We start from the raw sequence: 27,919 nt of genomic DNA on the forward strand, positions 1-27,919 counted from the left end.
TCTGGAGTTTATTTAAGAAAAGCTCACTATATATAAAACCGATGACAAGTGCATAAACCAGAACTGTGTTCAGACAACAGTCACAGTCAGAAGTAGGTCAGCTTAAGTAGAGCTACAGTTGGCTTTTATTAAAGTGTGTATCTTGAGTAAAAATATTTCAAAACTGAGTATCAAACCCAGATTAAATCGGAGACTCATGATCAGTCTTCAGGTAACTCTGCAGCCGCCTGCTTCACCAGGGGTACTGGAGATGACCTTCCCAAGTTAGTAAGCGGTGGAAAATGCCGCGACCTGGACACAGCACGGTGTCTAGAGGCCCTGCAATCACCTCGCCGCCGCCTCGGGCAGATACGGAACATCAGTCACATTCTTTCGGTAGAGTTGGGGAGCTTCCCGGATGCAAACTGGGCTCAGCAAGGCCGAGAAATGTATGTTCCCTCTCCCACACTTGCAGGGCTGACGGCTAACCGGGCGGAGGGAGGTGCCCCGCGAAACCCCAAGACGCCAGCACCCGCGGCGCCCCTCGTTCACAGACCCAGAGCCGCCGGATGATGGGTGCTGATCCGCAGCGAGACACGGCCTCAGCTCACCGGATGCAGGTGCGAAACCGCCACTGACCACCCCTCCCCGGCCGCTTCCCCAGCACATACACGGGCCCGAGACCGCCGCCCGCTGAGGCCCCAGAGAGCACGAGAGGGCACAGGCCCGGCCGCGGGCACCAGACACCCTCAGCGGCGCAACTGCCGCGGCACGCGGCCCGTGCAGCCACCCCCGCAGCGCGCGTAACGGCCGCTGGGGGCGCGCTCAGCCGCTGCCCAATCAGCTCGGCTGTAGCTCCCAACGTCCCGCCTCCCTGCTCTGGGCGGCAAATCAACGCCCTCAAGGGGCGCGTTCCACCAACCGCTCTCTCCCGGCCTCCCGCCTCCTCCTCTCTGCGGCTCGTACAATCCCCATGGAGTGGAACCTACGAGTCACCGCCTCGACCTGGCGGCACTCCTCGCCAATCACGCCATGGAGCGATGCCATCGTCGTGCTGTGGTTGGCTGTGTGAGAGGCCCGGGGACAAGAGGGCGGGCTTACCCGGGGCAGCAGGGAGCGTTTCGCCGCTTGGAGCGTTAGGCTGCTGTGACGACGATGGGGGAGTGCGGAGCGGGCTGGGCCTCTGGGCCGGGCGCCGCGGGACTGTGAGACGGCACACGGGAGGTCCCGCAGGCGGGCGGGGCGTCGAGGCCCGGCGCTAGCATGAAAAGGTGAGTGAGCGAGAGAGGGGCTGTGAAGGCCCGGCGCTGTCGTGGGACGTTGCTTGGCGCCGCCAGGTCGGGGTGATTAGTCTAGGTGGCACGGCCTCGCTGCCCCGCTGCGTTCTCCCCGTGGTCGCTGGCCCCGTCCTACAGGTGTGGCGACTGCTGCGGGCGGGGCCCGTACTTTGGCGGCAGGGCCGCGGGGCTGGGCCGCGGTGGGCTCCTGGCGGCGGGGTGAGGCCTAGCGGTGCGGCCAGCTCGAGCTGGCAGTAGCTCCCTTCAGGGCTCGGCGGGAGTGCCAAGCTTGGGCCTTTCGTGCGTTTCTGATAGTTCGGCTGTAAGCCCTGCCCGTTGCTGCGACTTAAAAAGTATTTCGAGCTTTCCTCTCTTGTCCTGCGCATAAATGCCCGGAGAGGGACTGAAAATACTCAAAGCTGAAGCGGGCGACGATAATTATTCTCAAAGCCAGCCTTGTATCGAGCCTTGTGACTTGCAGGTTTAGTACATGTCGAATCATACCTTGCTAGGCGATCAACAGGCACATCATTTAAATGTGATGATGATGAACGAAGTTAAATATGTTTTGGTTTCTGTTTCAAAATACGCATTTCATTTTACTCAGGGGACTTGCCTGTCGAGTCGACAGAAGAGTTCTTTGCAGAGCAGTGATGACGGTGGCTTTGGTTTATACTTGCCAACTGTAGTAGTTCTAGAGTGTTCTCACAGTTGATAATGTTTTTTATCCTTCCCCTGAAGTAGAGTATTTGTAGCACCATACAAAAATGTGGTTTAGTGGAGTTCTTTGTGTTTTCACAAATCATACTGCTCATACTGTTCTCTTGTATCAATATATCAGTGGCTGTTTCGAAGATATGATTTCTATTTTTCTGACTCATGCCTTGTATTGTAGTCACGGAATTCTGTGTACATTGAGATGCAACGAAATTTATTTATTCCTAGCCTTAACCTTCCTTTGAAAACGATTTTTGGGCTGTTGAAGAACATAAGTTTGCATCTCAACTGTTTTAAACTTGGTATTTAGAGTGAAAGCTTTAAGTACAGTCACTTTTGCCTTTTCAGTGGAATCAGAGTAAGACTTTCGTGTTTATGCAGAAACTTGATAGCTGATTCAAACACCTGTCTGTAGTTGCTGCAGGGTACAGAGTTCTTGTATTTCATAGCTAACTGGTTTTACGGTGAGAACTCTGTAGTGGCAATAGTAATGGGAAAGAAAAGAAGTTAGGGAAGATTTGAAGTTGGGTGTCTTACTATGGCCTACCTCTGACAATTTTTAATTGTTTTGTTTGCCAAAGCATGTCTTGTTGCAGCTATAACTGCGTTTTGCCTGTTGCCTCCCAAAAACCGTTTGCACCTGAAAATAATTAAGGTAGTGGGTGGAGCAGAGCAACACAATTGAACAGGTGTTGACACTTCAACATTTGTGGTGATAGTGAAGTGCTCTTTGGTATGCATAGAGTTTTGTAGTTGCTGCTATGTGGTGCACTTGACTTGTTGCTAATCATGATTTGTTCGGTTCTGAAGTTTGTTTGTTCTGAGAGCTGATAATTTATTCTGATCTTAGTCTGACACATGTGTGTTCGGCAAGTACACCTGACTCGCAGAATAATCAGTTCCATGATCTCAGAGGTCATTTCCAAGCAAAACAATTTTGATGTGGTTCTATGAAAAATGTCTATAAAAACCCCAATCTTAAAATCAGTGATTCATGTACCTGAATTTCTGATATATTACCAGAAATTCACATTCTTTTCAGCAAGCTTTTCTGTACAGTTAAAATCCTAATTTATCAATGTTATTATTCTAAAAGAAGAGAACTCGGGGTTTAGAGCTGTATATTTTCTTTGGCAGGGACAGTGGCAGTAGATAAGTTTTCAAAGAAAGGCATGTTATATAGTAATAATGAACTTTGTCATAATGGAAATCGTTTTGATACAGTATTCAGTGACTTAACAACTCCGTGGATAAGTAGAGCTGTGAAAGGCTGACCATGCACCCTATAAAGTTAACAGCTGTGATTAGGTTATATAATGACAACATGTTTTTGCACTGAATTCTTTACTACTAAACACGTGAAGATTATGTAATATTGCAGCAATGGACCTGCAAGCAGAGTACACTTACTGAAGTATATAACTAATATTCTAAGAAAAATAAATTAGAAATTATTCTTTAAGATCTTGAACCAACTTCTCCTTAATATATTGTTTCCATGAATACCTATGAAACTTAATTATTCCTAGAAGTGGAACAGAAAAGGCATGATATCTGTATGTCAGGGGCAGTTATTCGCAGTATTTTAGGAGTTGATTATCTTTGGGGAATTTTTTTCAGAAAGTAAAGTGTATCAGCCTTTGAAAATTGAGAACATAAAATGAAATTATTAGGAATAAGACAGCATCTGGAAAAACAAGGGGAGGGAGCTAGGCAGAACTAGGATGGAACTCTAGAGTCTGAGTAGACCTGTAAAAAATAATGATCATGTAATCGTGTTTCCTATGGGATGGAGAGATGCTATTGTGTTCTTCATTAGTTCCCTCATAAAACACTACAATTTCAGTCTGCTACTGTGTCTCGGTTCTAATTTAAATTCGCAGAGACTCAGATAAATTTGATAGAACCAATAACAATTTGTAGAGTGCCCTCCCCTCTTCCCCCTCCTTTCCCAAATAAAGGAATTAGAAGTAGAGAGAGAGGAAAGGTAAGCACACCCAAATAAATCAATCTCACTCGATTTAGAAGTTAAAAAGAAAAGTTTAACAATAACTTAAAAGAGGTATCTGAGGTAGGGAAGTTACAAAAGGTTAGGGAAGGGAAAAATAGCAAATACAAAATGTATAACTACAACCCGAGTTTGTGATGGTGGCTTTGTCTGCATCGTGGGTGGTGGCCACGTGGTAAAACTGCTGGTAATGGTGGTATGATCGAGGCAGGGAGATGCAGAGAGGTGCCGAGTGGGTGCAGAGCCTGAGGAACAGGAAGTCCCCCTGCTTTTATGGGACAGGAAGGGGGGAGTGGGCTAACCATCCCCTGGTGGTGTTCAGACCCACCCCTGGGGAGTGGTCTAGACCACTTAGGGTCAGGCTCAGGGTTTCTCTCCTTGGAGTGTTAACCCTATGCATACTGATATCAGGCTTTTTTGTTAATCATCAGCAAACTTTAAAGCTCATTAATGTATATCAAACAAAACTGCAGAAAAATATTTTTTAACTTGAAAAAAGATTGACAGCGTACCAGACTTCATTCCAGTGAGGTCTGAAACTGTCCAGATTCTGTCCCTCAGATGTTAATTACTTTGCAGATGCATATAAATCCTGTGAGCTGCTGCAGCAGTGGTGTCAAAGTGTGATGATGACACTGACACCCACGGATAAGGTCTGTGAGGAGAAGCTGCTATGTTCAGTTTGAATGGCTGTGTGGTACAAGAACCTCACGAGGAAGCTCAGCAAGTCAGCACAGAAATGTGTGACTTGCTAGTGACTGAAAGGTGCTACTTTGCATCAATTCCAGGTCCTCTGTGTTTGTTAGTACTTTTCTTTGTGGAAAAGAGTTTTGTTAAGTACTCTGTCCGTTTAAAAACATGATGAAAGTAGGTACAGTACTGTAGAATTCCATTGCTCTCTGATGGCTTCTGATGCTGGGATCTAGCTGAGCAGGAAAAACAGCAATAACTTCCCTGATATTTGAATGCCATCAGACAGAAGATCTGGAGGAGTAGAGTAGCAAGAGGAGGCACAAGGACAAAGAGTATTTGCTTTTTATTTGCTGGAGTTAAGGTTATAAATAACCATTGAGATTCTTCTTTAACTGTATGCAAACTGTGACATCACAGATTACTGACAGGGAAATTGACATTACAACATATTCTTAACTTGTACATTACCCTTTTCTGTCCTCCTTAGGAGAAAGAAGTCTGGTTAAGGTACTGTAGATCTTTTGTTATGTATCCAGTATGATCTGAACTGTACACATACATATGCGTACATGCGTTTTACTTTTGTATCTGCTACCATGTGCGAGGAACTTCTATCTTCAGATTGTTCTTCTGTAGTTTATTGACTGTGAACTATAATTCTTAGGATGACACTTAACTAAGGTGTTTTCTTCCAGAGTATTTTAGTACTGAAGATGATCTACTTCCTACATCATTGAAATGAATTACCTTTCTAAAATGCTAAAAAGAAAAGCCTCTAGGTTTTTCCTCAGAATTTCACATTGCAATGCAGGCACAATTTGTTTTTCATATGCTGTTGATTGCTTACTGGAGCTATTTATATTATTTAAAGAAATGGCTGTTATAAATTACTGAAGATTCCATTTTGTATTGCTCTGTACATTGACTCAATTTTCCACTTCATTAAATCAAAGTGTTATGTGGGATGAGAGATTCAGTGCACTTTTTCAGCAGTAAGTACACTAAAACATGAGAAAAGATCTTCAGAGTGGAAAGCTTCTATAAAATATTGTTTGTAAACTCAAGCAGCATATTTATTCCTGTTCAACTGAAATTAAGATTTCTTTTCCCTTTCACTTATGTGTGTTTCCTCCTTTTCACTGCATTTTTGCTTGGCCCATGCTTGAACATTCACAGCAGTAACAAGTAGAAATGGGTATGTTGGTCATCAGCAGTATTATGTCTGTTTGAATACTATGCTCACTGTTGGAGATTTTGCTGAACTATTCTTACTCTGTAGAAAGAGTGAGGTTAGTCACAGATTTACATGATTTTCTGTTATGTTGCTCAAGACTAGTTGCAGTTCTCTGGTTTAATTTTGCCTTTCCCCCTTTTTTTATTCTAGGCTTTCTGCTCTGGATTTAGTTCTTTGCAAAATGAATATTACATTGTTCCACAAAGGTTGGACCCACCAGTAGAATTTGTCAAGAACAGCACATGTAAATCAAGAACTTATTTTTCTTCAAGACTTTTGTGCAGCTTTAAAAGTTTTAAGCACAATGAATTCAGGCTTATGGAGTCAAGAAAAAGGAAGTTCATCTTACTGGGAAGAGCGGATCTTTTACTTGCTTCTCCAAGAATGCAGTGTCATAGACAAGCAGACTCAAAAGCTCTTGAAAGTGCCCAAAGGTAGCATTGGGCAGTTCTTTCAAGACCGTTCTTCTTTGGGACACTCCAGAAATATTCCTTGTAAGGGCAAGAAACTGCAGATCGGAGTAAAGATTTTGGAACAACCTCATGCAATCTTGTTTGTGGATGAGAAAGATGTTATAGAAATAAATGAAAAACTAGCTGAGTTGCTTTTGGCCATTACTAATTGTGAGGAAAGATACAGTCTGTTTAAAAGCAAAAGCAGATTAACTAAAGGCATCCAAATAGATGTTGGCTCACCTGTTAGAGTACATCTAAGATCAGGAGATGATAAATTTCCTGGAGTTGTTCGCTTCAGAGGACCCTTAATGCAAGAAAGGTCCCTAACAGGGATATACTTTGGAGTGGAGTTGCTGGTAAGTTTGTTGGGTTTTTTTTGTGAGGAAGAAGCACCATGTATATTTTGTAAGATGAGCTAAATATCTATTTAAAGAGGCAGCCGTAATTTTTTTTTAAGGGCTGATGGCTTTGTAGAGCTCTGAAGGTCAAACGGCAGCCAGTTAAGATAGAAGATGTTGCTGTTGTGTGCTCCAGTGATGTGTTTCTGCAAAATTAGTATCAGCCATAAGCTTTTGAAGGATTAGATTCAGGGTGCTACTTTTGCACTCAAGGTACATTTCTCAAAGTCTTCTTTAAACTTTTCCCAAATTGTTTGCAGTTCCTGCTAAGAACCTTGGGGAGTATCAGGCCCAAGTATGTCTGAAAATCAGCTTGCTTTATTTGGCACCCAAGTGGAATTTTTTAATGCTGATGTCTAGTATGAAGTAGTCTTGTATTGATATGGCAAAAATTTGGTGGTGGAAGATTTGCATCAAAAAACCCCATGCTTTTCCAAGTGGAGAGGCTTCTGCCTGCACCTGTTTTCTGATGACATCTTACTGTTTGTTCCTTAAGAGGGTGCATGCACTTGCCACAAATTCTGGCAATAGAATTCTCCCAGTATAGTGACAGTAGATTGGGCAAGTTCTTACTGTATTTGCATAAAAGACACTGCTCATTTTTTGTCTGTTGTTTTTTTTTTCCTCTGTTTCTTCCTCTTCCAACATTTAGGAAGAAGGTCGTGGTCAGGGCTTTACTGATGGACAGTACCAAGGCAAGCAGCTTTTCAGATGTGATGAGGATTGTGGGGTTTTTGTTGCTTTGGACAAACTGGAGCTGGTGGAAGATGATGACAATGAACTGGAAAGTGACTATGCAGCTCCAGTTGACACAATGCAGGTAGAACTTCCTCCTCTGGAGATCAACTCCAGGGTTTCTCTGAAGATAGGAGAGAGTATAGAGTATGGGACAGTTATATTCTGTGATGTCTTACCAGGAAACGAAAGTTTAGGATACGTTGTTGGAGTGGACATGGTAAGAAAATAATCTGACTTTAATAACTTTTGCATGTGTGTTACCTAGTAAATGACATGCAATATAGATGAAGAAACATTATTCACAAGCTACTTCAGTGGAGGCTGACCTAAAATGGAAAATAAGCACTTGTGTCCAAAGATGCCTCTTGGTGATAATTGGGTGGTTTTTTGCATCAGGTAAATGGTATCCTATTTGATGCTAAACAGTTCAGGAGAAATAACCGGTTACTCTGAGGAGCCTCCACTGAGCTACTTGCAATGTTAGATGTCAGTCTTGAAGTAACAGAGTTGAGTGTTTGTCTTGTGAGACTGGCTTTGTACTGCCTTTAAAAAAGTAAACTGGATGCCTTTGTTAGCTATTTTTAAAAGTTTTTTTTTCACATGTTTTGATGTGTTTGACATCTTACCGTAAAAATACTGAGTTTTAAGTTCAGAAGTTCATCTTTCAAGAAAAAATGTGAAACTTGTAATAAAGAATGATTTCTAGCACTTCCCCCCCCCCCCATTTTAAACAGCTTTCAAATTTTAGGTAGTTAAAAAATATTTTGGATTCATTGATCAGGTACTTCCATTTTCTTGATTGCAGTAACTGTTGCCGAACAGTGCACTGGAATTGTTCCAACTAGTTTATAGAGAATGGATTTTAGTAGAATAATGCTTATTAAAATAGGAGATACTTCCCAGAAGAACAGTTTTTGTGTTTTGTCTTCGTAATCTGTAATGTTTGAATGTTCTAAATAGAAAATTTGTGACAGGGAAGAGTAGAAGTTGTCAGTCCTTGCACTTTCCTACTTTTTCCATTCTTAAAGTAATATTCTGTACTACGTAAATCCTTTCTCAGAATACATGTAACATGTTTTTCTGTTTCTAGGATAATCCTATTGGAAACTGGGATGGAAGATATAATGGAATACAGCTGTGCAGTTTTGCAAGTGTTGAAAGTACACTTCTTTTGCATATCAATGATGTTATTCCAGGTATGCTCTGCTTTCTTAACCAGAAGGCAGGCTTTGATAACATCTCAGCCTAGGCACAGTTACATGATTAAAGTAACACTGCAGAATGAATATCCTACATTCACTTCAATTAGTGTAACCTTCTGTGTTATGCTTCATTTTCCTCCTACTCTGCTATAGTCTCACTAGTAGACAAGGTTTAACACTGAACAGAATACATGTCAAATTGTGTAGTATTTACAACACTACACAGTTGTATAGTGTTCATTAACGTGTTAGTGGGAATCTATTTATTTAACGTTGTTCGGTTTACTCCAGGAGTTTAAATATCTCGGATTAGAAAGATGCTCTTTGTATGCTGTATTGATAGTCATGCATTCTGTAATGACTTGAAAATTCATGGGACAACTGGAAAATTCACTGTCCACAGTAATTCACTGAATAGTGTTAACTTGTAACCACTACAGTTCCTCTTCTGAAGAAAGAAAATGTTAATGTAAAACTTGTTTGTACTGTATCTGGAGACAAGTACTAATGAGTCTGCAGTCTTGTACAGCCTGTGGTCCATAACCGTTGGTCTCTTTACTTTGGCTAACTTTTCTTATGTTCACTTGCTACTTCTTGTTTTAGTTGTGTGTTTTTGCATGAATTCTCTTTTCCCTGAGGAATTATAGAGATTTCCCTATTTGTGGCTGTTTGAGCTAGATTTCTAGCTCAGACATTAAAAAATTTGGAACAGAGAAACTTAGAAGTGGAAGCTCTGAGGGAAGAGGTGAACATTCTAGGGATAAGTCACATAATGGCAGCAATGGATAAGTTAATATAATTTCATTGGAGCATCAAGAGCTTTATGTCCGGAAGCACAGCTTGTACCTTCCCCTTGCTACTTCTGCTGTGCCTGCTGCTGTCTTGCCCCCACCGCTGTTTTGGCTGCTGCTGCTGTGCTGCTTTGACACTGCTCGACCCCTTCCCCATCTTTAAGGTTATTATGTTTCTGTAATAGTTTATTCTCCTTGTACTGTTATATTTAGTTTAAACTATAAGAAATACAATTTCATTTTTCCTGACTTTTTTCCAAAAATCTGTGTTGTAGTGAGTTTTCCAGGGGAGGGATCCAGCCTAACCCAGGACACCATTTTTAGGAAAAGAACAGTTGGTTTACATGTTTTTGTAGAAAGCAAAGTTTATAATCTCTTGCATCTGTTTCCTATAATGGAAGGATGCACATACATTGAAGAGCATGAAGTCTATTTTGATGTCTCCAAGAAACCACGGTAGATCTCAGAGTAATGTAATTGCTGGTGTGATAGAAGCAAGTCATATACCCTTAAAATGGTGGTTATGTGCCAAACAAGGATTTAATCCACTCAGTTTTACAATTTTGGATGCTGGACCTTGGTTCATGAACTTCTCTGTGACATAGTGAAAGCATAGAAAAGGGAAGCTAATATTCTCTTTATATACCATGTCTTAGAGACTGTGTCACAGGACAGGAGACCTCCCAAGCTTGCCTATACCTCAAGAGGTGGTGGTGACAAAACCTTATTCAATCATAGTAAGCCAAAGGCTACAGGTATGTATGGGAAGTGATATTCTTTACCTAGATAAGAGGAGAAATTTCTATGACTTATGAAGTGTTGCCTTGCATTTTCAATCAGTTACAGTTACATATCAACTTAAATTTCTCTGGAAGCAGTATGAGGATTTAACCATAATAAAGGTGGTGGACAGTTTGAGTTAAGATTGCTCAAAATACTTCAAATTTAATGAAAAACAGTTTGAGATTTATAAAAAGATTCAAAACTATATTATCTAGTTGTCTAGTACAACCAGCTCAGGGCTGCATTCTGATTTTCCAAAAGTGTGGTGTGTGGTTGGTTTCATTGGTGGTGGATGTGTTTTTCAAGTTGTAACTAAACCTAATTTACTGTTGTTTTCCTCTTCTGCAGGACTAGAAAAATCCAAATTTGTAGCCCAGGAACAGTTCTGCTTAATAGCGAATATGTTAGTTTTTCTGTTACTCAAAACTCAAGTCAAATTCCTGAAGCACAAGGTTTTTCCTGACACTGGTTTTACACAGAGCTGAAAACCTACCTGGGGAAAAAAAAAATCTGGAAAGGAAAATTTTATTGATTTGTATTTTAAAACCATAACCCAAAATTCAGTGTATTTTGAGTAGCTATTTTGGCTTATAGAGTACTAATGACAGTGCAGTTTGTAATTGGACTTTAGCATTGTATGCTGGCAGAGATGGTCTTTACTAAAGTAGCTGTGGAATTGGATTGATAATTAGTTTATTCTGAATTTGGTTTTTTTAAACAGAAAAACCTGCTTATACCTTTTGTTTATAGTCATGAAAATGTTGCACTTGAGGAGCATTTTCTAGTGCCTTTTCAGGTTGGTGACTTGAAATTTCAGCTTAGAGGATGAAGTTTGAGAGAAACTTCTGCCTTAATGCAAGCTTAGAACCACGTTAGCTTTGATGGGAGAGTTTGCTGTTTTGTGGGAAGGTGTTTTTGTCTCCTTGTCTAACAAATTTACGCTATGGAATGTGCGTGTAGCTAACCTTCTGTTAATAGAGATTCATCTCTTTAATAAAATACATTATTTTCCAGGATCTACCTCTGAACCTGGGAATAGAAATAGATCAGAAGTCTTCTACACATTAAATGGCTCATCAGTTGACTCTCAGCCTCAAACAAAAGCAAAACCCCCATGGTATATTGATGAAGGTAAAGAAAGATGACGGCCTTTCGTGTAGGCATATACTTTGTTTAAAAGACAAATCGAAACTAGAGTGAATTGATGTTCTTCAAATAAAGCAAGTGTGAGTTTAAATTTAAAACAGTTGGATGTTGTCTTGGCAGAAGACATGCTAGATCATACAAAGAATCTTGGAACCCTCATGAAAATAGGCTCTGTCTTAATTGACAGACCTATTATGTTATCCTGTGTGTAGATGACATTTTTGGCAGTGTCTGCAGTGCTGTGGAATGCCTATGTCTTGCAGGCAAAATAATAGCTGTGACTTGGAAGGAAGGTACACTTATAGCCAAGTATGCAGAGAAGTTTATTTTGCTGTCTTTTTCTAGCTCATACTACAGATTTAGGGGAACTAGTATTCTGCCATGCCACCAAATCAGTCTGGAGTAGGGGAAGAAAATAATCTGACTAAGCATACATATTTCTTTAGTATTTTAAAAAGTTTTTTTTCTGTAAAATCTCTTTGAACTCTTACAAGTATGCATGCATGTACTTAGAAGGTCAACTTATTATTAATTGCTTCCAGATAAGTTTGTTCTTTTTCTGGTCAGCTTTTCTGCAGTGTGGCTGGCTTTCAGCAACTGAAAAGTAGATACTAAATTAAGACTGTTAATTTACATTGGAAACCTGTAACAGTAGTGTCCCTTGAATTCCACAAACTGTAAAAGAAAATGGGTTAAAATTGTTCTTTGTTACCTAACAGATACTGTTCCAACAGTTTGGAACTCTGTTTGAATATACTTTATGATAATATTTAAAATAAGGTAAAAATCCTGTTTAGAAAGGACCAAGGAGGGAAACATTTACTTTAATTTTTGATCACTAACTTCAGTTAATAAAACTGGAAGGAAGGAAATAGGTGAAGAGACTTTTGCTCTATCGGTACCAACTTTGTACTAGAGACCATGTAGAAAGATGCAGAACACTTGTGCTGTTACATCTCGTTGTGATCTTATTTATCAAGCACTACGTTAGTCATGACATGTTTAAATCCTTTATTCTTTATAGACACTGATAGATTGTTTGTGTTGGAACCAGAGCGTATTGTGATAGAGCCAGAGGAATAAACACTAATCCATTTGCAAATCGTGTCTGCAAGCAATTACTTATCTTGAATGAGTTGTGAACACAATTCTTTCTGCAGTCACCCGGTCCAATGACTTCCTCTTTTTGCCCATTGGAAATCATAACCCTTGAGGCTGTTGCACTTCAAAGGAAAAAAAAAAGTTTTCACTCTAAACCTTTGTGTAGTCTTTTGCTAACATCTCCTGTTTATTTCTGTTGGTTGCTGTAAATGTGGTAGGGCTACAGTAGTGTCTTCTCAGCCAGCTCAGTCTCACCGGTGTTGCCAAGTGAGAAGCTGTTCCTCATACAGGACACTCATTAAATCAGATGTGGTTGCAGATACACTTTACTGGTTTGATGACTAAGTCTTCCATTTTGTAAATCGGGGGAAAAGCCCCTCAGTATTTACTGACCTCTTTGTTTTGATTTTAACAGTTGCTGAAGACCCTGCAAAATCACTTACTGATTCATCTCCTGGATTTGGGCATTCTTCACCACCACTGCAGCCTCCTTTAACAAACTCTGTGTCTACAGAAAATAGATTTCACTCCCTCCCTTTTAGCTTGACAAAAACGTCAAGTACTAATGGCACTATTGCACATAGTCCTCTCTCTCTATCTGTTCAGTCAGTCATCGGTGATGTAAATACTACAGCTAACCAGGAGAGCCCAACAACAGCAGGCCCACTTGGGAACTCGCATGGTCTTGAGGCAGGTTCCCTAGCTGAAGTTAAAGAAAATCCTCCTTTCTATGGAGTCATCCGCTGGATTGGCCAGCCCCCTGGAGTGAATGAAGTGTTAGCTGGACTGGAACTGGTAAATATAAACTCTTGTCGCTAGGAATATTAATTGCATGTCCCTGGTTTTGTTTGTGAGAGTTGGTGCCTGTATGCTTTACAATGCAGTCAGTCAGTCAGTTTGGAGGAGTTTGTCCGTACTCGTGGCCATGCAATCCCCTTATGACACAGGTAAATTCTTGGGTGAGTTCTGACTTTTCATGGCTGCCCCAGGCAGGGTATGAGTTGTCTTTGTGTTGCAGTGGGTAATTGAATTTGTAGGACTGTTTAAGTGACCAGTGGGCCAAAGGGCACTCCTTTAAGGTATGTTAGGGAGAGGTAAATTGAACAAAAGCCAACTGTTTTTAAAGGCTCTTTGAAATGCAGATTTACATGAAATACCCTGGCTTTAAGAATGTCAATATTTTGTTTCTTTGTCTTTTGCATACCAGCAAACAGGCAGGCAGAACCCTAACACTGTTTTTGGTAATGGGTGGTAGTGACATTGTTGATTTGACAGAATGTTCTTCATGTGTTCTGTGGGCCCTTTGTCAGTTCCCAGGTGCAGCAGGCATGAATTTGTTGCTATATACTAACATTGACTCCGTGGCAGCTGCCAAAAGATTGCGATTGGCTAACAGCTAAATGAAAGTGATGCACTTAGGGAGATGGGGTTCTTTACTTCAGGATAAAGCAGTGTATAGATATGTGGAACAACAAACACCTTTAGCAAAGCAGGTGAGAGTGTGACTGGAATTTCAGTTGCTACAAGAGGTCCTGAAGCTTGTGGGTTCTTTGGGTGAAATTCAAGCTGTATGTTGCCTCAGACGTTTTAAGCCTGCGGTTTAGTGTGCCTGGATTTCCGGCTATGTCTGTCACACATTTCTGCATTAAAACCTAGCAGGTTTTAGTAAGTAGACAATACATCTTAAATCATGTTAGCTACATAAGCTGTTTCTCATATCTAGTTTGTGTAGTTTTTCCTTGGTGTATGTTCTGAGGCAGGAATTTTACTGCACAAGCTACAGTCACACAAAGTATTCAGATGCTTTGTGACCTTTGTGACTGAGTTTTAAAAGGCACACGTGTGTGTGTGTGCTCTTCCTAACTACAGAAGCAATCTGCTGTGATGGACTAGCTTAACCAAGTTCCTGAAGTTCACTAGGTTTAATTCTTGCTGTCCTTTCCTACCCCCTCCCAAGCTGCTTCTGATACAATTTTTCTTTAATTTTGGATGGAGTGAAAGTTTAAACGTAGGGGGAAAAAGTGCAACTCTTAAATTTCTGCTGTAAAACCAGTTAAAGAACACCTTAGCTGAAGCTTCATATACTAAAATGCAGGAACATTGTATATCAAGCTCTAGAGTACTTGAAAGGGGTGGCTTAGGGATAGATACTTTTCCAAATGTCATACTGCTGAATTCTAGAAATAACAAAACCAATTAATTCTGCCTTGAATTTTCAGGAGGATGAATGTGCAGGTTGTACAGATGGGACGTTTAAGGGAACTCGCTACTTCACCTGTGCTCCAAAGAAAGCTCTTTTTGTTAAACTCAAAAGCTGCAGGCCAGACTCCAGGTTTGCCTCCCTACAGCCTGTTTCCAACCAGATTGAACGCTGCAACTCTCTAGGTACTGGGCTTCTGCTTAATACTTACCAGCTGGGAACGGACAAGGGTTTTGGTTTCATTTATTCCTGTAATATGTTCTTTGTATTGAACACTAGGAAACCTGTACAGGTATTACTTAAATGAGTTTAATATAAGTTCAGTCTGTATAGAACGTAGTGCAACTGTGGATTACTTTTGTTATGCTTTTAAAACAAGAAGATATTCATATATTTAAAGACATAACACTAAGGAATTTTTTGTTATGCTGTACATTTTTTTTTACTTTAGAAGCTGTAAAGCAGTCTTTCTGAAGATGGTATTTGCAACTCCAGCAATATGATTGCATTATCAGAAATAAAGGCAGTTATTTTTTTCTCTGTCAAATTATTTTTTATCTAAATCTTGAAAGAGAAAAAAACATGTGTTATGGTGGAAGTTTGCTGTGAAATGCTCAGGGTTTTTTTATAACTTCAGATATTATAGATTTCTTGGGTCACATTGTGTATTGCCTGGGACAACAGCGAATTAAAAAGTGATACTTGTAAGATAGTGTGAACAGGGCATTTGTAATGAGGAGAGAACTTCATTCCTAATGGGTAAAATTAATTTGGTGCTGCAGGCTTTCTGAAGCACTGTACCGTGCATTGTCAGTGGAATGTAAGGCCTTGTTCTCTCTGGAAGACAGTGAGTCTCAGCTGTGATAAAATGCTGTTCTATTCCAGAGAAGGAATGCTTACACTAAGGCAGCAACTTAGCTGTAGAACATTAATAAGAAATTCTCAAGGGGGATAAAACTTGAGGCTTTAAAGTGTCTTTTGAAAAAAAAAATTTCAGCCTTTGGAGGTTACTTAAGTGAAGTGGTAGAAGAAAACACTCCTCCAAAAATGGAAAAAGAAGGTTTAGAGACAATGATTGGAAAGAAGAAAGGTATCCAGGGTCATTACAACTCCTGTTACTTAGACTCCACCTTATTCTGGTAAGTTCTGAATTTGTATAGTGACATCCTGTGCTAGAAATGCAGAATTCGTGGTCTTTGTTGTAATGACTGTGTAGTGCTGTGCAGCTTCTGAAGTTTTGCACTGCAGTTTTTGACATGTGACTGTGCTCTTCTGATCTGAACAAGCTCTGCAGCATATGCTGTGGAACATGAACTGCTGATAATGTCCACATTGTACTGGCCCTTGTGTGTCTATACGCTTTTTGACTGAGTCTCTGGTCTGTAATGGTTGAAAAATTAAAGACTATGCAGGCCTGGGGGTGGAGGGAGGGAAATGTCTCATAGAACTTCATTGCTGAATGCTGCCTGGGATACTGGTTCTGTGCTTTGCTGCAGAAAGAATACTGGGGTAGACTCCTACTGTTTAGTACAGCTATGTTGTCCTTTGTCCATAATTACACTTCTGTGAGTTTAAGCACTTTAACTCTTCTGTGGCTTTACTTGGTTTTTTGTTACGTTGCTTAGGTATTTAAATGGTTATATCTTCCAGAATCAAAACAACCTTACTGTTTGCTTTTTCTTTGTAGCCTGTTTTCTTTTAGTTCTGTTTTGGACACTGTGTTACTCAGACCTAAAGAAAAGAATGACGTAGAGTATTATAGTGAAACTCAAGAGCTGCTGCGGACAGAGATTGTGAACCCTCTGAGAATGTAAGTAAAAACATGAGCTACTCTCTGGTCTCATGTAAATTTTACCCTAGGTCATGCTGCAGGCTCCAAAAGTTTGGGTAGCTTCTGCTGCCAGTCCATTCAGTTTGTTTTTTTCTTTGAGTATTTTTTACTTGTTTCCAGGGTAAATTTAATCAGTGCTAGCTGGAAATAATTCTATTTGGCACTAAAATATTTCCACTAGTCTCTGTTTAGAAATGTAGTCAGCATAAAACTATTGTAAAATTTATATAGCTATGACCAGAAGAGCATTGATAAATACAAGTTACATTTGCTTGCAGTATTTGTATGATTTTAATGCTATCCTTGACAAGAAAAGTATTTGAGCTATCTTACATAGAGTTTTGTAATTGGATAGATTTGGCAGGGCTTCAGAAGTTTCACTAATTTTAAACAAGTGGTCAAAAAGCTTTTATTTAAAGAACTTAACATGAGCTTTGCTAATTTCTTAGACACAATAAACAAAGGAAATAGGGCAAAAATCTGCATGGAGAGTTACTTGATGTTAGTTTTATTTTTTGTTAAACATGCAAAGAATACAGTTGTAATGCTGATACCATGGGTGGTCACTGAACAATTTAGCACAGTTTTGATTTCTGGAATAAGTAGATGACTCCTAAACTCTTGTTCTTAGTAAGAATGTGCAAACTTCGCCTGGTGTGTTCTAAGGTTCTGTGGTATAGGTAGTAGGTTACACCCCAAGCAGACAAAATCTCAGGTGGTTGAGAAGGACAAAGGTCTTACTTCTGCCTTTCCACTGTACTTAAAATTTCCTTTGCATTTCTTGTAAAGTTTTAGCAGAAAACTCCTTGCTTCTTAGGTCAACAATACAGCTCTGTATCTCTTTCTCAAATACTTATTTTGTTGTTGTTAACAGCTCCCGTAGAGCTGTTGTGATGTGATATGCTGAAACTGTTGTATTAAGCAGTGCAAATTAGGGTGAAAACAAAATTGACTGATCAGTTGTGTAACAGCTATCTGGGTAAGTTAATGTTGTAAAACAGCTGTGCAAGAACATTGAGCACTGCCCAAAATTTGTTCTGCATTAAAAAAACCTGAAAGTCAGAATGAACCTGAGAAGTCAAGACATAGTTGTAGATGAATATTGTATGCAGTCAAAGGAGGATTTGGAAGCCTGTATTTCAGCATTTAAAGGCGCTTTTCCCCCTTCTCTGAGTCAATAAAAAACTAGCTAATAGCTTCTTCGACCCATTTATCTTAGATATGGATACGTATGTGCTACAAAAATAATGAAACTGAGGAAAATACTTGAAAAAGTTGAGGCTGCATCAGGATTCACTTCAGAGGAAAAAGGTAACTGGGGAGGTTTTCCTTTCTTTGAGCTTTTTAAGAATGGTAATGTGAAGGAACTGAAGTACTTTGCTATATATAATTATGCCAAAACGAAACACACAAGTATGTCTCTGTAGCAGTAATACCTTTATCAGAGATTTTGAGTGACCATTGGGTGAGAAAAAGGTTATCCCTGCTTCTTTGGGTCTGTAACCCTAGCTGAACAGTTTCTGCTGTGACAGTCTTTGACTGGTTCTTTCCTTGCCTTCCTACACCCATGTAACTCCCTTCTAGCAGTTAGGGGCGATCTAAAACTGTTTCTCAAATGAAGACACTGATAAGACAGGGATCTTTCAGAATATCACTTTGGTCCCTGAGGTATAATCTTTGCACTATGACATTTCATTGTCACAATGGTTAAGAATGTAAGTATTTTAAGAAATAAAAAGTGAAAATCATGTTAGAAAAATTGGTTCCCAACCTTTTGATCTTCTGCTGCATGTGATTAGCATTAGCATTGTATTCTGGAGCTGTTCAGTGTTCTCCCAAAAAAACCCCAAATTTCTTTAGAAATGCTAAATGCTGAAAACCAGTATTTATTGCAACTTGTGGCAGGAAGAAACATTCCAGAAAATTCTGTGTTGGGGCAGAATAGACCTCTGGGAAGCTAGTGTTGGCTGCATTCATAATTAGAGAGCTTGGTCTTTGGATGAACTTGGTGTTACTGTGTGTCTTGTCTAAGTGTTGCTGTTGCTAGTCACCATTCTCTGCAGTTTCACTGTTTTCTTCTGAAAGCTTTTATTTCTCCTGGAAAAGCTGTGGGATGCCAAATGATTCCTCTGAAATACAGAGCATCTTTTTGACCTTTACTGGAAAGCTTTCTTACCCCTGTCGAGCCTGTGCCTTTTAGGGCCATTTGACACCAAAAGAGTAAATAGAGGTTTGTGTCATGAAAATGTTGATAGCTTTATTAACACTAGAGGATTATGGCAAGCTGTAAAAATGAACATTTTTTTCCTGTTAAAATTTTAATTTATAATCACTCTTGAAAAAATGTATCTGCTTTTGCACACTAACAATACTTCTTCTTTTCCCTTCCCTGTCTAGATCCAGAAGAATTTTTAAATATTTTATTTCACCATATTTTAAGAGTTGAGCCACTGTTGAAAATAAGGTAATCTTTTTCTTTTTTTTTGAACTCGTCTGGTTGTAGAGGCTGATAAGGAGAGACTGAATGTTTAATTAAACCCAGTCTATCTTTTAAACTCCGTACTTGGACTATCATACTGAATTGTTGCTGCTCCTATTGATGTTTTATTGCTAAAACTCTTGCCATTTCAGTGAAAGCTGCTTTAGTGTGTTTGAGTTTTTGATGCACGTTCTTAGGATGTATCCCATGGGCATATGTTTTTAAAACATACTACAAAAGTGATGCTGCTTTTGTTTTCTGAAATAAAGTTCTTTACAATCATCCTGCGCGTAATACTTGATTGCCTGCTATCGAAGCACTTTGTTGTTGCTGGCTTTGGCTTTTTTATTGTAAAGCACACTATGTTTCAATGCATAGAAGATGTTGAATAGACTATTCTCTGGAAGACATTATTTTCTTAGCATGCAGTCGTCATTACTGTAGAGCTTCAGAACCTGTTTGTTTTGTTTTAAATGTGTTTTTAGATCAGCAGGTCAGAAAGTACAAGACTGTTACTTCTATCAAATTTTTATGGACAAAAATGAGAAAGTTGGAGTCCCAACAATTCAGCAGTTACTAGAGTGGTCGTTCATCAACAGCAACTTGAAGTTTGCAGAGGTTGGTGGCAGCTGTTTGCTTTGTTCAAAGAGATTATGCCTAGATATTTGCTTATTCAGCAATGGGACAAAAGTAGGATTTGGAGTGAGAACAAAATGCAGACCTCTTGGAAATAGAAATGAAACTCTTTTAGAGTTGACTTAGTGACCTACATACAACCTTTGGCTGAACAGCCCAAACTAGATAAAGAATTACCAAACCAAATCTTAGTTACTGCCAGTAAAGTTGTCTTAAGAACTAATGTTTTGAAATGCCTTGTTTGTAAAAAGATTTTATTTCTTCCTCATTCAAATGGAGGAGTGGAGTCTAGTACTTGATCACGATTGGAACTTGAGACAATTGACAGTGATTTAGATGCCACTTTACTGTGTTTTGTAGTTTTTTTAGCTGTACTTTTAGTATTTATTTTGCTTACCATCTTGTTAATTTTGAAGTCAACGGGCTCTAATTTTAAATAACACACATATATTGATAGCATGTCTCTAAATTTACATAGTTCTCAAGCTCATTACGTTATACTCTGGCATTTCACCTAGGCACCCTCTTGCCTGATTATCCAGATGCCTCGCTTTGGAAAAGATTTCAAAATGTTCAACAAAATTTTTCCCTCCTTGGAACTAAATATAACAGACTTACTGGAAGACAGTAAGTATAACATGGTGGTGTATAGCAAAGAGAGAGTTACTGAGCATGACTTAGAGTGAAAACAAGTACTCCAGGTACTTCTGGTGGGTTTTTTTAATTAAATAGTTGACAAGGTCGTGTGAGATGCACAAATGGAGGAGAAAGTAAAGTTTATTGGCCAAAATGTTTCTGTGTGTTTGTTTTTTTTGGTGACAAGTTATCATTCAGAAGAATGTATAGAATAACTTGATTGCGGTGTTTAATTCTCATGTATCTGTACAACGAATTTCAAGATGATGATTATTAGCAGGAACACAATTCATTAATATGTGTATCACTGATTGCTTAATAGGTATTTTTACGGTGTTATCTACATCAGTTTGTGCTGCTTGTTTCTAAGCTTTTGGTCATGAGTTTGTCAAACTCGGGAGACCTTGCGGTTCTTACAGGAACCTGCAGCATGCAGTGGTGGTGCTCTAACTATAAATCTATCACCATTCTTTGTGAACTTAAATTTCTGGCATTTGTCTTCTACTGAATTTTTCATTGTCTTGCCTAAGGAGAGCGACAGAGTTAAATTTGAGATAAAAATTAATTACGGAAACTGTCATGGCCTTTTCTTTGACTGTTGTGGCCATCAGCTTACAGGATTTACTGGTTGGTGTTGGTTTTTTTCCTGGAGTAGGGAGACATGGAGGCTAAGCCAGCTGTATTAATGTGATGAGAGAGGACTGACTTGATTAAAAAAGCCTGGTTTTACCTGTTCATGCAATTAACAGAACTTCATTTTTATCATCTTCTGTTTTGCAACTTAACACTCTAGCAGTTTTTCCTTTTATTCCACATTATGTCAGTATATTTCTGCTTTGATTGGCAGTCTGGCTTTAGCTTTTTTAACTTAGCATTTCTACACCAAGTAGTTAACCTCTTTCCTTCCTGTACCCTTTATTTTAAAACCAAAAAGCAGCCATCCCACATCGGGGCCTAATGTCTTCTTTAAAAATGCAGCTCCCAGGCAGTGCCGTATATGTGGAGGACTTGCTATGTATGAGTGCAGGGAATGTTATGAAGATACTGATATTTCTGCTGGAAAAATCAAGCAGTTCTGCAAAACGTGCAATACGCAGGTAAGGTCTGGTCTTTGGTATTCTGCTTGGGGTTAAGCCAACTGGTACCTGCTCTAATAATCGGGAAGGCAGGAGATCATAGTGAGACTCTTGTCAGCACTAGTGCAGCTATGTATGCATAACAAGTAAAACTTAGCCTCTGGGGACAAGGCAGGAGCCTCATTTGTGTCTTCAAAGGTATTCATCTTGTTTCCTGCTAAAATCATGGCAACTGCCAAATCCAGGACTGAATGCAGGGGAGTGGTAGGGAGTGAGTTTTAGATATGCGCTACCTTGTTTGAACTGCTTCATTTTGAGAGATCTTCGGTATTTTGCGTGAAGCTGTCACAGCCGTGGCTTGTTCTCAAGCCTCAGTATAGTAGAAGATTGTGTTAAATCTGACTTCAGTTCTAATCTTAGATTTGAGTTTTCCAAGCAGTATTAACTGCACTGGTGGGAAAAAGTAAAAGACATGTTTATTCTGCTGCTGTTACTACAGTTCCTTCTCTAATATCATTAATCTTCAGTTTAACAGTACTGTTCGTTTTACCTGCCACTGAAACAATCTTATGGGGTGCTTTTTTTCCTCTTCTGCCACGTCATTTCAATTGTAGGTTCATCTTCATCCCAAGAGGCAGAGTCATAAATTCAATCCATTATCACTACCCAAAGATCTGCCAGATTGGGACTGGCGACACGGATGCATACCAAACCAGAAGATGGAGTTGTTTGCTGTTCTCTGCATAGAAACGAGCCACTATGTGGCGTTTGTTAAATACGGGAAGGATGACTCCGCCTGGCTTTTCTTTGACAGCATGGCAGATCGGGACGGTAAAGCTTTTCTTTATTCTTAGTAGTTTCCTCTTATTTTTCACCTACATTTAAAAACTACTTTACATTCCAGTGCTTTATTTTGGGACTATTAATGTTATTTAACTTGATGCATCTGATGCTATTTCATAGCAGCCACTGATTTGCATAATCTGAATATAACCTAAATTGGATACCTTGCTAAACAGAAATTACTGCAGAAGTTTTTTAGCTGAAGTCTTTATACATTTTTCTGTACTTTGGGTGCTTGGCAGAGAGAATTAAGTAATCAGCTGCAGGAAGGTGTTATTTCAGTCTCCATTTAAGTGCATGTGCACCATTATCACATAGCAGATATTTTTATTGCTTTTCCTTAAATGCCTTGGTATTGGTGTCCTCACATAATGAAAGAAATAGTGGCACGTTGCAACATCCATACCATTTCTTTGAATCTCTGTAGAGTTAGGATTGGAAAACAGTTACCCTGTAATAATACAAATGTCAGTAGAACAACTGTTCTCTTAAATACTGCTGCATTAAATATGTTTAAATAAGGATTCTGTTCAGGTCTGGCACATGAGAAAAACAGCAATAGTTGCAAGTGTCAGACATAGTGATAGTTCTTGTGTGAAGCATTTTTTAACCCCTCTATACCAGTATTAGTTTAATGGGAGCAGAAGAATGTTGCCTCCTATTGAAAATTGCTGCAGGATTGAAGTCTCTTTCCTCTAACAGCCAGAAGGACACAAGCTTTGTTTTGGAGTGCTTGATATGTGCATGGCTGAAGTCTGCAAAGAACCACTTTATTTCAGGAATGTAGCTCAAATGAGATACTCACTACTTTATCTCCTGCTGATCTTAGCGGGGGTCGCATCGCAAATGCTTTTTCTTCAGGAAGTGCTGTAAGCTGAAACTGTCTGCTGGAATAGAGAGTCATGAGTGTCTGTACTTGTGTTGCTCGACTTTGCTCGTTTTTAGATGGAAAATGTCCAGAAGCAAGCTCTACTTTAGCCTTGCAAGCCAGGTACAGACACTCATGGTTTGGACGTTCGTCAGCTGTTAGCTGTTGTGTTAATGAACACATTCAGTAGCTTTGAGGTGGAGTCATTCTCACAGTTGTACAGATATTTTTTTTAAGTATTAATGAAAACCCGAAGTTGTTATTCTGGTGGGGGCTTGGTTGGTGTTTGTGCAGGTACACGTTTGTTAGCAAACACTCTAAAATTTGAGACCAGCTGCAATTTTTTTGAACAATCCAGCTTTCATCTAAGTTTACCCTGCAGCAGTCCAGAATGGCACATGTAGGAATTTTTAGAAGGCATTTTCAAGAATTGGTGATGCTGTCACAATTAGAGCGCATCATGAGGGCAAATGTTTGTAGACACTTTCCTGATCTATTTCTTTTTCTTTCCCTGTGGTCAAAAGGAGGTCAGAATGGCTTCAACATTCCACAAGTTACCCCATGTCCAGAAGTTGGTGAATACCTAAAGATGTCTCTAGAAGAGTTGCACTCACTGGATTCCAGGAAAATTCAAGGTTGTGCAAGAAGACTACTTTGTGATGCCTACATGTGCATGTATCAGAGTCCAACAATGAGTTTATATAAATGAACTCTGTCCTCTGCAAACCTGGAGAAACAGTGTGGGGTTGCATTTGCTGCATTTTTTTGGTTAGTTTTAAGGCAACCGTTGCCGGCAATGGATGCGATGACAAGGAAGGTGTCGTGAGCAGAAGGATTACTGTTCCAAAAACTACATGTGGAATTCTGTCATTGAAGTATTTTGCACTCTAGGAAGTGTGCTTGTGTGTGTTTGTTTTATAAACAAAGTGAAGTTACTAAAACTTAAACCTTTAAGTGCATTGATTATACATAGGCTTTCTTGAAATGTTGAAGGTGGAATATTAGCAGGAGAAACTTCCTTAGTCCATTGGGAATGTAAAGCTAGAGATAATGTTCTTGCTTAGTGCATTTCTGTGGACCAAGGATAGTCATTTTCTTGTGTTTCTTTACTGTCTGCCCCTCCACCTCTCCCTACCCTTGACTGGTTAGCACCACATATTCTCTCTATCTCTCAGAGAAATTTTAGACTGTTCATAGCCTATTAACTCTGTTCTGTTACCCATCTACTAAATTCTTTTCAGTTCACACATTTGCATCTTCAAAATTGAACACTCAGAGATGTGGATTCCTAGCTTGTGAAATTTAGGCACACAGATCGGCTATCTGTTAACTTGCAATTTTTGGAGTGGGGAAAAAAGAGCAGAGAGGGCATTAAAGAGAAGCATAATTGCTGAAAAATAAAATTAGAAGAAGACATCTGTTAACTTTCATTGCTAAGTGTCTATTTATAAAGAAACAGAGCAGTCTGGAACAGAATAGCAAGTTTGTACAAGCGATTTGAGGACAAAACAATAAAACAGTGGATTGCCTCAGGGAGCATTACTGAAGTGGATGATAGCCCTTGGTAAAACAACTGACTGCTGCAGTACTTTAAGCTACTACCTGGAAAGATGTTGCCCAGCTGACTCTTCATTTAGGATTACTAATGAAGAGTATAAATATCTGCCTGGAAAGCTGAAACTGTAAGTAAACGCAAGTCAGAGTTTTACTGTATACCAAGTACCTAATGAAAACTAACTTGAAAAGCTGCAGAATCAACGTTGATGTAAAATATTCTACTTTGTTGGTTCCTGTTTCAAATGAAACACTGCTGTTTTAGTTGCTTCTTTTGTCTGCGCTGACTGGCAAACTTGCAACTATATACAGTAAAATCTGTACAAATTGAATATATACGAGCTGTACATTTCAACTCTGAGATGTTTTATATGGAAAACATCCTTTTTGGGATCAAGTCTGTAGAAGGAGAAGTCACAAAAAGTAACAGAGAAACAAAACCCACTTTGAAATAGCCACCATTTTAAAGGCAATGGAGACTGATCCCATAGTGTAGAAAATTTGATTACTTTGTACTTCATGGAAAACCTGAAAGTTTTCTTTGAGACAGGCTATACCACAGAGCAGTACTAGAGAGAGGGTTGAAAACTGCTTGAAGGACTAACTTACCTAAAGCAGGAGGCTCTGAGGGATTTGGTCTGTTCCATTAGCATGAAATGCACTCTTATGTTTTCACTCTCTAGAACAAGAAGGTAGTTATTAAAAGTGTCACTTTTGCTTTTGCCTCTAATAGTCTTCTGGCTTCCGTATTCCCTTGCCTTATTTACCTAGCCTGTGCTCCTTAGCAAACTGCTCTTTAGTTTCAGTACTACGATCTCTTGATCTCTGCTGAAAAATTTCAGTGAGGGTTTAGGTGACAGACTTGATACCCTTCTGTCAATGGAGGGCTTGTCCATTGGCTCCTCCTTGGCCACACAGAATTCTGTTCTCAGACAGCAGCTGCAGCTTTTATTGAGAAAGATACCATAGAAGCATCTCATGGGCAATATAAGGTTAAAAAGGTGAGCTATAGGTCTAGACTAAGCACCTCGTTTATGTGAGGACACTGACATAAGCAAAGCAGAATAAGGTAACCTACCTTCGGCATACTGAGGAGGATGTCCACCCACAGCTTCTCAGTACCTCAAGTGATGTTTTTAAACAGCAGTTTGCAAGAAAGAGCAAAACAGGTCTTGCACAAAAGAAAAGGCAGTTAATGATAAAAGAGACTCTCAGCTTGCTGCTGACAGTTTGCTGTCTTCTCACTCCTAAGCCACAGGGTGAGATTCAACATGAACGTAGTTGGTAGTGGCACCCCTTCTGAACAAAGAGCAGACGTAAAGGCTTTACAAGATGGAAAAAGCACAAAGCAATGTTCCAGTGTGAATGTCTGGATTCTTTCCTATCTAGAGTTATTTTCCAGTTTTCCTTATGTGTTAACTTTCATACTTCCATGTGCCTTGCACTCATGTCATCTCCTCCCCCCCATATATGACATACTACCTGAAGTTAACAGTGAACCTTACCTCTTCCTGAACTCAAGAGCCTTGGAACCGCTGTGGCCAGCAGGGAGATGTGGATTTGCCAACCATATTTAAGTTTTCTAGATGAATAATCTTGTAGCAAAATACCTTTTTTTGTCTTTTTCTCCCCCCATTTGTAAATACTCAATCTCAGTTTTCAGGATGCATATTCTGTTAGCAGAAGTGAACTAAAGTGGATGGATGTAAACAGACTGCTTGGGTTCTGCCTCAAATCTTCTGGCCTTGGACTGGAAAAGAAGTTGTGAGAAACTGGTAGTAGAAACACACAGAAAAAAGCCCTTCACTTAAATGCATTACTGTTCATACTTTCTGGTGACAAATACTGTGTCTTTCAGGCAGTACTCTGCAGCCTGCTTTTGGTCCTACTTGATACCCTTGCAAAATGGGAAGTAGTTTTGCAAATGGTATACAATTACAATGCTAGTTTATTGTTTGTTATGATAAGCAGCGATGTCTTCTATAGCATAAAAACCAGTTTGTTTTGACAATTGAATCTTTTATCATATGAAGTACTGCTTCATGGTGGGCTGTTGGATTGGAGTTAATCTGGCAACGTGAACGAAATATTGTGGAAACTAACCCAAATTTTTATTTCCTTTCTTAGAAAGGAGCACACAGACAAAAGTGAGTTCATGGTGAAAGGAACCTTGTAAAATAACTTACATATAAGGGAAAGAAGCGTTTTTTAGCACATATTGTAGGGGAATTGAATATGCTCCTTTGAAGAAAGCCTGCATTTTAAAGCATCTACTGCTGTTAAATGCAATGCCCAAAGACTCTGGTGACTAAGCACCAAACTTTTATGTGTTTAATGCATTTGGGAACCTCCCAGTCAGATGTCTTTTTCTTATATGGTGAATGTACCCATAAATTAATAGCACTTAGGTCGTGCTTCGTAGTTTGGCTCTTAAGTTCTGCTAACAATGGCCTTAATCTGTGAGTAGGAGAATACATAGAAAATACAGTTCTTGACACTGGTGTAGAAACAAAGCTTCGTAATGTGTAAGCTTTTATAAATGGGGAGAAAACTTGGACCTCTATACAGCTCTTGGTACCTACTCTACTAGCCATTTTTAAAAATGGGAGTTTGCATAGGTAGAAAAAACCTCTAATAATAATAATAATGAATAAATCACTGCTTTGCTAAATTACTAATTTTGAACACAGAGGGTAAAGAGAAAAGGTATTAGTTAAAGGTGATGCCATACACATTACTAAACCAGAACTCAAACACCCCCAAGGCAGGGTGAGAATGCTTGTCTTTTGGCAGGGGGGAGAAAATGTAAGCACTATTTGAGTAAAGGCCTTTCTAATGTGTGATACCAATCCTGTGCTCCCGAAAATGTAGTGTGTTTTACTGAGCAGCCTGGGAGATTTCCATTTTAAGCACGTACTATGTGTAACAGGAATTACTCATAATCGTAAGTGGTTCATTTCAATGCACTTATTTCTCTTGTGCACTTTATACTCCACTGAATAGATGAACATGGTCACCATGATCCCTAACGATATAGCCTGTTTAATACAATACTGAGGCACAACATGCTGCAAACTGGAATTTTATGTTTCAGAACTGAGTTGGTGTAAAAAGCAGCTTGAAAGCTTTGTGGGTTTTTTCCACTGTAACAAAGCATGTTCTTCTCTGTTCTTGATGTTTTGCTAAATAAACATCCCATGTTCTGTGCACAGAGTCTCTTAAACTTAGAAAGGCTGTCTCACAGTGTTAGGGAAACAAACCATTGTGTCAGGTT

At 39.5% G+C, this 27,919-nt stretch overlaps 1 protein-coding gene across 3 annotated transcripts; it reads left to right on the top strand.

Moving 5' to 3' along the window:
- The first annotated feature begins 463 nt into the window (after positions 1-463).
- On the top strand, positions 464-27,852 carry CYLD (CYLD lysine 63 deubiquitinase). 3 transcript variants are annotated; one of them, XM_064160363.1, is made up of 17 exons: positions 464-599; positions 6,059-6,719; positions 7,414-7,716; positions 8,590-8,695; positions 10,149-10,247; positions 11,290-11,406; positions 12,938-13,317; positions 14,742-14,907; positions 15,720-15,861; positions 16,410-16,532; positions 17,773-17,864; positions 18,951-19,017; positions 19,518-19,650; positions 20,187-20,295; positions 21,283-21,401; positions 21,995-22,211; positions 23,616-27,852. In XM_064160363.1, exons 2-17 carry the CDS (start codon positions 6,213-6,215, stop codon positions 23,798-23,800), a joined length of 2,865 nt encoding a protein of 954 aa, XP_064016433.1. In that variant the 5' UTR covers positions 464-599; positions 6,059-6,212; the 3' UTR covers positions 23,801-27,852. The 3 variants fall into 3 exon arrangements, with proteins under 3 accessions (XP_064016433.1, XP_064016432.1, XP_064016434.1); XM_064160362.1 differs by lacking the exon at positions 464-599 and adding an exon at positions 983-1,250; XM_064160364.1 differs by lacking the exon at positions 464-599 and adding an exon at positions 987-1,250 and having other exon boundaries at positions 7,414-7,581.
- Positions 27,853-27,919: the final 67 nt, after the last annotated feature.

Source organism: Pogoniulus pusillus, chromosome 20, assembly GCF_015220805.1.
Source record: "Pogoniulus pusillus isolate bPogPus1 chromosome 20, bPogPus1.pri, whole genome shotgun sequence".
Classification (NCBI taxonomy): domain Eukaryota; kingdom Metazoa; phylum Chordata; class Aves; order Piciformes; family Lybiidae; genus Pogoniulus; species Pogoniulus pusillus.